The sequence below is a fragment of the Rana temporaria genome, chromosome 11 (assembly GCF_905171775.1).
Source record: "Rana temporaria chromosome 11, aRanTem1.1, whole genome shotgun sequence".
NCBI classification, from domain to species: domain Eukaryota; kingdom Metazoa; phylum Chordata; class Amphibia; order Anura; family Ranidae; genus Rana; species Rana temporaria.
Window position 1 is genome coordinate 147748872 of NC_053499.1, and position 10195 is coordinate 147759066.

A 10195-nucleotide genomic window follows, 5' to 3' on the forward strand; every position below is an offset into this window, starting at 1 on the left:
AGCGAGACCTGAACCCTACCAAGATCCAAACTGGTCACATGACCAGAGCGCAACCATGTAACTCCCTCAACTTCCATGTAATATTATTATACATTTACAGTATCTTACAAAAGTAAGTACACCCCTCACATTTCTGAAAATATTTTCTTCTATCTTTTCATGTGACAACACTGAAGAAATGACACTTTGCTACAATGTTGTGTAGTGAGTGTACAGCTTGTATAACAGTGTAAATGTGCTGTCCCCTCAAAATAACTCAACCGTCTAAACCGCTGGCAACAAAAGTGAGTACACCCCTAAGTGAAAATGTCCAAATTGGGTCCAAAGTGTCAATATTTTGTGTGGCCACCATTATTTTCCAGCACTGCCTTAACCCTCTTGGGCATGGAGGTCACCAGAGCTTCACAGGTTGCCACTGGAGTCCTCTTCCCCTCCTCCATGATGACATCACAGAGCTGGTGGATGTTGGAGACCTTGCGCTCCTCCACCTTCCATTTGAGGATGTCCCACAGATGATCAATAGGGTTTAGGTCTGGAGACATGCTTGGCCAGTCCATCATCTTTACCCTCAGCTTCTATAGCAAGGCAGTGGTCGCCTTGGAGGTGTGTTTGGGGTCGTTATCATGTTGGAATACTGCCCTGCGAAGGGAGGGGATCATGCTCTGCTTCAGTATGTCACAGTACATGTTGGCATTCATGGTCCCCTCAATGATCTGTAGCTCCCCAGTGCCGGCAGCACTCATGCAGCCCCAGACCATGACACTCCCACCACCATGCTTCACTGTAGGCAAGACACACTTGTAGGGCCACCATCAGGAATTTTGTGGCCCCTTACACAGCTTCCAGTAATGGGCCCCCTGCAGCACCAAAAGAGCTTACGCTCAGGGCCGATCCTAGGGTCAAAGACGCCTGGGTGCAGAAATATTTCTGGCGCCCCCCACATGGGCGTGGTCATCTTACTAACTCCTCCCCTTTACAAATGTTTCTATGGCTATGACTCAAACACAGAGATGCTCCCATAAGAAGTCTTCATATCTAGTGTCCCCCATCAGAGCCCCCCACAGCAGGTGTCCCCCATCAGAGCCCCCCCCCCCACAGCAGGTGTCCACCATTAGAGCCCCCCACATCAGGTGTCCCCATAGATCAGTACTTGTCCAAAAGATCCCTGTAGCTCGGGCGCGCTGGGAGCAGAAGCACATTACAGGGGGCGGGGCATACGTGGCATCTTTGGTTACTTTGAGGGTGGCACTCGGAGAGCATTTCTGGGAGTGCACGGGATGATTGGTAGCAGCTCCGGCCAACCCAAAAGCCTCTCATCACACCGCCTATGGTAGAAGAGCCGACACACACAGAGGGGGCCGGGCAGACAGGAGACTTTGGAGCTTCGGCGCCCCCACCTCTGTGGCGCCTGGGTGCGGAGCACCCCGTGCACCCTGCCTAGGATCAGCCCTACTTACGCTCCAATGTACCCCCGCAGTCACACACTATTATTATACATTTATATAGCTCTGACATAAACTGCAGTGTTGTACAGAGAACCCCAAACCAGTCCCACCAGTCTCTGCACCAGAGGAGCTTACACTCTAATGTCCCCCCCACAGTCACACACTCTTATTATTATACATGTATATAGCTCTGACATATACTGCAGTGTTGTACAGAGAACACTGAGCCGGTCACGTCAGTCTCCGCACATGATATTGTATTATTGGCCCAGATTCAGAGAGCACTTGCGTCTGCGTAACCATAGTTACGCAGCGCAATTGCTTACTTGCGCCGGCGTTTCGAATGCTCCTGATTCAGGAAGCTCGATACGCCGACTGCAGCCTAAGATATGCCTGGCATAAGGCTCTTATGCCGTCATATCGTAGGCTGCATTCTTACGCAGGCCGCTAGGTGGCGTTCCCGTAGTGGTCAGCGTATAGTATGCAAATTGCATACTAACGCCGATTCACTACCCTACGCGAGCCCTGCGTACGCAGTTTACGTCGTTTGCGTACGTCGGGTTTTGCGTAAGGCTGCCCCTGCTATTAGCAGGCGCAGCCAATGCTAAGTATACCCGTCGTTCCCGCGTCGCGAAATTTAAAAATTACGTCGTTTGCGTAAGTGAATCGTGAATGGCGCTAGACGCCATTCACGTTCACTTTGAAGAAAATGACGTCCTTGCGATGTCATTTACCGCAATGCACGTCGGGAAAGTTTCCCGCTCGGCGCGGGAACGCGCCTAATTTAAATGATCCACGCCCCCTACGGGATCATTTAAATTACGCGCCCTTACGCCAGGCAGTTTTCCGGAGCGCACACGCAATTTACGGAGCTACTGCTCCGTGAATCAAGCGTAGCGCAGGAAATTTAGAGAGGCGCAGCGGCAAAACGGTTGCGCTGCGCCTCCGTAAAAAAAAAAGGGCAAAGCTACCTGAATCTACCCCACTGTTTATTTTGCATTTTGTATTTAGAATATCAAATATTTTTCCTCCGGCATCACATGACACCTGACAGTCCCGGGTTCGGCGGTTCTGATGAGTCATTTATTGCGCAGCAATCATTGTAAACATTCTGTTTTTGTTTTCTTTTTTATGATTTTTGTACATCTCTCCTATGAATGTTAATATAAGCCCTGTAAGGTCACGGCTTTCTGATTCAGAGGTCAAACCCCAACCCCCCCCCCCCCCCCCGATCGGCGGCGTGACCGGGACACACGGTCTGCGACCTTCTCATGATCTGCACATTGCATTAAGAATCATATAAAAAAAAAATCACATGGATGGTGAAAAGCTGATTCTGCTCCCTTCCCCCACATTGCACAACAGAGCGTGGGATTTCCCTGACACTGCACTGCGTTGGGGTTGGCTGGACAGATGCCAACAAAGAACTACAAGTCCCAGCATCTCAAGCAGAAAGCAAAATTTCCCCTAATTTCCTTAGGCCGATACGTATTCTTCCACATATTTTTAGTAAAAAAAAAAATCGCAATAAGCGTATATCGATTGGTTTGCGCAAAAGTTATAGGGATAGATTCTGGTACATCGTGCGTATCTCTGCGGCGGCGTAACGTATGTCATTTACGTTACGCCGCCGCAAGTTTTTCAGGCAAGTGCTTCATTCACAAAGCACTTGCCCGTAAAGTTGCGGCGGCGTAACGTAAATCACACGGCGGAATTCAAATTTGGCGGGTAGGGGGCGTGTATCGTTTAAATGAAGCGCGTCCCCGCGCCGACGAACTGCGCATGCGCCGTCCCTAAAATATCCCAGTGTGCATTGCTCCAAATGACGTCGCAAGGACGTCATTGGTTTCGACGTGAACGTAAATGACGTCAAGCCCCATTCACGGACGACTTACGCAAACGACGTAACTTTTAAAAATTTCGACGCGGGAACGACGGCCATACTTGGCTGCGCGTCATAAAGCGGGGGCAACTTTACGCCGGGAAAAGCCTAACGTAAACGTCGTAAATTTACTGCGTCGGCCACGCGTACGTTCGGGAATTCGCGTATCTAGCTGATTTACATATTCTAGGCGGAAATCAGCGTACACGCCCCTAGCGGCCTGCGTAAATATATGCAGTTTAGATACGACGGCGTAGGAGACTTACGCCTGTCAAATCTTAGCAATATTTAAGCGTATCTCAGCTTGAGAATACGCTTAAATATACGACGCGGGGATTCGGACTTACGGCGGCGTATCTACTGATACGCCGGTCGTAAGTCTACCTGAATCTGGCCCCATGTCTAATTTGCATACTCGACGCGGAAATCGACGGAAGCGCCACCTAGCGGGCAAAAAAAAAAATCGCAGTTACGATCCGACGGTGTAAGAGACTTACGCCTGTCGGATCTAATGGATATCTATGTGTAACTGATTCTAAGAATCAGTCGCATAGATACGACGGCCCAGATTAGGACTTATGACGGCGTACATGGCGCTGCGCCATCGTAAGCCCTTTGAGAATCTGGGCCATAGCGTCTACAAAATAGGGGATAGTTTTATGGCATATTTACTAATAATTTTTTTTTTTACTTGTTATGGTGGCGATTTATGATTTTTATCGTGACTGCGACATTATGGCGGACACAGCAGACACTTTTGACGTTATTTTGGGACCATTCACATCTATACAGCGATCAGTGCTATAAAAATGCGCTGATTACTGTAGAAATGTGACTGGCAGGGAAGGGGTTAATCACTAGGGGGCTAGGAAGGGGTTAAGTGTGTCCTAGGGAGTGATTCTAACTGTTGGGGGCGTGGCTTACTGTGACACATCACTGATCGCTGCTGCTTCCGATGAGAGGGAGCTGTAGATCAGTGTTGTGTCACTAGGCAGAATATGGGAGATGCCTTGTTTACAAAGGCATCCCCCCGTTCTGCCGTTCCGTGACACGATCGCAGGACACCGGCGGACATTGAGTCCACGGGTCCCGCGGGTCAGGTGACCCAGAATCTGGAGTTCCAGATCCTGATTGTTAGTATGGGGCCCAGGGTTCTGGATGCTCTGTGCTAAGTGCAGCACGCTCCCAGCACAAAGGGAGATATGCAAAAAATAAAAAATATTGTAAAAAAAAAAGGGGAAAAAAATTGTAAAAAAAATTGTGCTTTAAAAACTGCTGCGCAAATACAGTGTGACATAAAATATTGCAACAACCACCATTTTATTTTCTAGGGTCTCAGCTAAAAAAATAATAATAATAAGACATCGGGGGTCTGTTTAGACTCATGATATTTCACCAAAGGTCCCCAACGCGGCTCCTAAAAAATTGTAAAAAATAAAAATGAAAAAAATTGTAAAAAATGCAAAATAAAACTAGAATTTTTTTTTTTTTAAAAAGTTGTGCCTAAAAAACCGCTGCGCAAATACAGCGTGGCATAAAATATTTCAAAGACCACCATTTTATCCTCTATGGTCTCTGCTAAAAAAATAAATAAAAATAAGGCATCGGGGGTCTGTTTAGACTAAAAAAAATTGTAAAAAATAAAAATAAAAAAATTGTAAAAAATAAAAATAAAAAATTTGTTAAAAATAAAAAATTTTTAAAAAATAAAAATAATTAAAAAAAAAAAATGCAAATATAAAATGAAAAACAATTAAAACAAATTGTGCTTGAAAGACCGCTGCGCAAATACAGCGTGGCATAAAATATTGCAAAGACCACCATTTTATTCTCTATGGTCTCTGCTAAAAAAAAAAAAATAAGGCATCAGGGGTCTGTTTAAACTCATGATATTTCACCAAAGGCCCCCAAAACGCGGCTCCTAAAAAAATTGTAAAAAAAAAAATTGTAAAAAAAAAATAAATAAAAAATAATTGTAAAAAATGCAAAAATAAAGTGAAAAAAATAATTAAAACAAATTGTGCTTGAAAGACCGCTGCGCAAATACAGCGTGGCATAAAATATTGCAACGACCACCATTTTATTCTCTAGGGTCTCTGATTAAAAAAAAAAAAATATATATATATATATATATATATATATATAATGTTTTGGGGGTTGTAAGTAATTTTCTAGCAAAAAATACTAATTTAAACTTAGAAAAAAAAAAAAAATGACAGAAAAGTCGTGGTCAGCCTATTCTATGGTTGGGGGGGGGGGGGGGTGACAGGTCCTCTTTCTCCATAAATCCGGCACATTGGAGGAATGGGATCTTTTTGGAATGCAGAGATTTTTATTTATTTTTGTTGCAAATAAAAAGATTTGAGTGGTCGGGTCCAGCAGGTGACATGGTACACGGCACGTCTTCTATCTGCAGGGGAAGTTGCGATCCTTTTGCTTCCCTTTCCTGTCCGTCTCTACTCATCGCGTGAGAGGTGCACAGCGCACAGACCAGAGTCATGGCTGTGGTTCACCGATGGCTGAGCACTGAGACAGGAAAGAAAACCTCCATGTTTTTTTTTTTTTTAAATGTGGGGGAGGGGGGGGGGGCAAGTACAACTCAAAAAAAAAAAAAAAAAATCTACTCCAGCAAGGACATTATTACAGATTCTTGCCTGCTTATGCTTCTTAGATACCCAGATCACCCACATCAAAGAGTTTTACCATTTTTAACCGCTTCCTTTACTACTACAGTGTGGGCCGACTGCGCAGAATCACAGATACAGTGCATCTGGAAAGTATTCACAGCGCTTCACTTTTTCCACATTTTGTTATGTTACAGCCTTATTCCAAAATTGATTACCTTTGGTATTTTCCCTCAAAATTCTACAAACAATATCCCATAATGATAACATGAAAGAAGTTTGTTTGAAATCTTTGCAAATTTATTAAAAATAAAAAACGAAAAAAATCCCATGTACAAAAGTGTCACAGCCTTTGCTCAATACTTTGGTGAAGCTCCTTTGGCGCCAATTACAGCCTCCAGTCTCTCTGAGTATGAGGCTACAAGCTCGGCACACCTATTTCTGGGCAGTTTCTCCCTTTCTTCTTTGCAGGACCTCTCAAGCTCCATCAGGTTGGATGGGGAGAGTCGGTGCTCAGACATTTTCCGGCCGGGCGCACGTACGTTTCTGAATCGGCGTATCCAGCTCATTTGCATATTCTACGCTGAAATCGACGGAAGCGCCACCTAGCGGCCAGCGTAAATATGCACCCTTAAGATACGACGGCGTAAGAGACTTGCGCCAGTCGGATCTTAGCCTAATTTCAGCGTATCTTGCTTTCTGAATACAGAAAGAAGATACGCCGTCACAGCTTTGAATTTACGCGGCGAATCAATAGATACGCCGGCGTAAATTCTTGCTGAATCTAGCCCTTATTGTTTATTTATTTTTAACCATAATATGTAGCAGAATACATATTGGTCAAAATTTATGAAGAAATTTATTTTATTTTTTTATAATTCTTTATTTTATATATGTTTTTTCCTTTTCCTTCCACAAACAAAAAATATAAATACAGCTCATTCAATATCTTCTGTATTATAACATTTGTTTATATCATCAACTAAACATCTCATAATCTCTATTTTATATTTGCTACATCCTGTTCCGTTTCTGATCTCCCTTATACTGGTCAAGGTACTGCCTCCTTCGTGGTCCTAAACACCTTCAGCCACCACCATCGGAGGAGCGTCTTGACCCCCAGGGAGTGATGGTTTCCCCCCCCACCCCCCCCCCCCCCCCCACCCAAAAAAAAAAAAAAAAAAGGCCACCCCTAATCTCTCCCCCTCCCCCCCCTAGGGGTTCTGTTCCCTATATTCTATGTATGGCGTCCAAGTCCTCCAGTACACCTCCTCCCGTTCCCGCATTCTAATTGTAAGATTTTCCATCAACTGAATCTCATTTATTCTGCTAAGCCATTGTGACTTTGTTGGGAGAGCAGTACTCTTCCATAAAATTGGTATACACGCTTTTGCCCCTGTTAACAAATGGCGTAGGAGAGATTGTTTATAGTTTTCCAGTGATATGGGGATGTCAAATAACAAGAAAGCTGCCGGTCTATCCCCAAGATTCACCCCGGTAATTTCCAGGGTTGTTTCTGAGACCATCTTCCAAAACTCTCTTATCATTTGACAGAAATTTTTTTTTTGTAAAAAAATGTATTGAATATGTTCTGTAGCACAAAGGTAAAAATATATATATTTTTTTCAAAATTTTTAGTCTTTTTTTTTTTTGGCGAAAATTTTTAAAAAAAAGCAGAGGTGATCAAATACCACCAAAAAAAAATTCTCTATTTGTGGGGGGGAAAAAGGACAAGCGTTTTATATGTGTACAGCGTCGCACGACCGCAGAACTTTCACTTAAAGTAATGCAACATTGTATCAAAATAAATGGCCCGGTCATGAAGAGGGGGTAAATCTTTTGGTGGTCAAGTGGTTAATTACTTTCCCGAAACTTTAATGTGAGTTTTCACCACTATATACAGATTAATAAATTAGCGGTTGTGTAATATCCTTGCTGAACAGCGGTTGAGATTAAATCATTTGGTAACAGAAAGAGTCTGCGGTTTTTATTTAATCTGATGAAAAATCCACTGAGAGGGAAAGAAGATGAAAAGCAGGACGCAAAACCAATCAATAGAAACTGATCGGGATTTTTCTTAAAACAAATTCTGCCAAAATATGTAGCAGAATACATATTGGCCTAAATTTAGGAGGAAATTTGATTTTGTAAAAATAAATAAAAATATTGGATATGATTATAGCAGAAAGGTAAAAATATTAGTTTTTTTTTTTTTTTCTAAATTTTCAGTCTTTTTTTATAGCAAAAAAAAACAAAAACCCAGAGGTGATAAAATACTACAACATCAAAGCTCTATTTGTGGGAAAAAATTACATACATTTTATTTGTGTACACTGTACAGCATCGCATGACTGTACAATTATCAAAAAAAATTAAAAAATTCCTTCCACTGACACCAGTGATGGGCCACTATTCCTTCCACTGACACCAATGATGGGCCACTATTCCTCCCACTGACACCAATGATGGGCCACTATTCCTCCCACTGACACCAATGATGGGCCACTATTCCTTCCACTGACACCAATGATGGGCCACTATTCCTCCCACTGACACCAATGATGGGCCACTATTCCTCCCACTGACACCAATGATGGGGCACTATTCCTCCCACTGACACTAATGATGGGTATTATTCCTTCCACTGACAACAATGATGGACACTATTCCTCCCACTGACACCAATGGTGGGCCACTATTCCTCCCACTGACACCAATGATGGGTATTATTCTTCCCACTGACACCAATGGTGGGCCACTATTCCTCCCACTGACACCAATGATGGGACACTATTCCTCCCACTGACACCAATGATGGGCCACTATTCCTCCCACTGACAACAATGATGGGCCACTATTCCTCCCACTGACACCAATGATGGGGCACTATTCCTCCCACTGACACTAATGATGGGTATTATTCCTTCCACTGACAACAATGATGGGCACTATTCCTCCCACTGACACCAATGGTGGGCCACTATTCCTCCCACTGACACCAATGATGGGTATTTTTCCTCCCACTGATACCAATGATGGGACACTATTCCTCCCACTGACACCAATGATTGGGCATTATTCCTCCCACTGACACCAATGATGGGACACTATTCCTCCCACTGACACCAATGATGGGCCACTATTCCTCCCACTGACAACAATGATGGGCCACTATTCCTCCCACTGACGCCAATGATGGGCCACTATTCCTCCCACTGACAACAATAATGGGACACTATTCCTCCCACTGACACCAATGATGGGGCTCTTTTCATCCCACTCATACCAATGATGGGACACTATTTCTCCCACTGACACCAATGATGGGCACTATTCCTCTCACTGACTATATTACTATTTTACAATGTTACTTTGTTACTGTGTAAATTTCCATGTAGCATGTATTCCCCTTGAATGACCTGAACTGTGATTTTGTTCCTCTTGCAGTACCGATCTTGGCTGCGGCAGGAATACGGGCGGAATCCTTTCAATGATCAGGACAGAGTGGAGAAGTTATTATCAGAACGCGTGGAGAAGGTGAGTGTGAGGGAGACGCAGAACCGGTGGATTAACCAGCCCGATACCGGATACACCTTACCCTACAAAGCCTATGGAGGGAACACCGGGGGGACCAACTGATCATAAACATCCGTGACAATGCCATCAACAAGAAAAATCAAGGAGCCGATAAAACCAACTGGTGATCTGCCCATATGACTGTGTTTTCTCTAATTCAGCTGTGGGTCTGCACCCTCTTGTTATAGGACTCTTACCACTGCTGACTCCTTCTCTGGGCCCTTTGGATGGGGTGAAGCTGTGTTGGGTTCAGTGGGGGCGGGGCTAGAACCAGGAAACACACTGGAGACTTTCCACGGGAAGGTTGGATCCCCAAAGGCAGATTGATTGCATGAAAAATGTTCAGATGTGACTAAAGTGCAGCTTTAAATAAAGCCAAATTCCTGTGTAACACTGGAGATAATGCTGCCTGTGTACAGTACTTGGAAATAAAAAATTATATTTTATTTTTAAATTGATGAGTTGTATTTTAATTACATTTTTTTTTTATAAACACATTAGGATTGTGATGCAGTTGTGTGCAAATATCGTCAATATATTTCTCTTAATACACAATGTGCCTTTGTGGGTGTGTTACATTTATATCTGAAGGGTGGTGATGTCACTTCTGTACAAAAAATCTTATATATGGAGAGCAGTGATGTCACTCCTGTATAATTTATCTTATA

General features: G+C 43.5%; 1 protein-coding gene across 1 annotated transcript in view; it reads left to right on the plus strand.

Annotated features, from left to right (window-relative positions):
- The window catches only part of LOC120917843 (dual specificity protein phosphatase 22-A-like), a 55962-nt gene extending 45981 nt beyond the window's left edge, over positions 1-9981 (plus strand). The window contains exon 8 of the mRNA XM_040329409.1: positions 9399-9981. Within this exon, the coding sequence (XP_040185343.1) occupies positions 9399-9590 (192 nt within the window). The 3' untranslated portion in view covers positions 9591-9981. The remainder of the gene's footprint in view (positions 1-9398) is intronic.
- Positions 9982-10195: the final 214 nt, after the last annotated feature.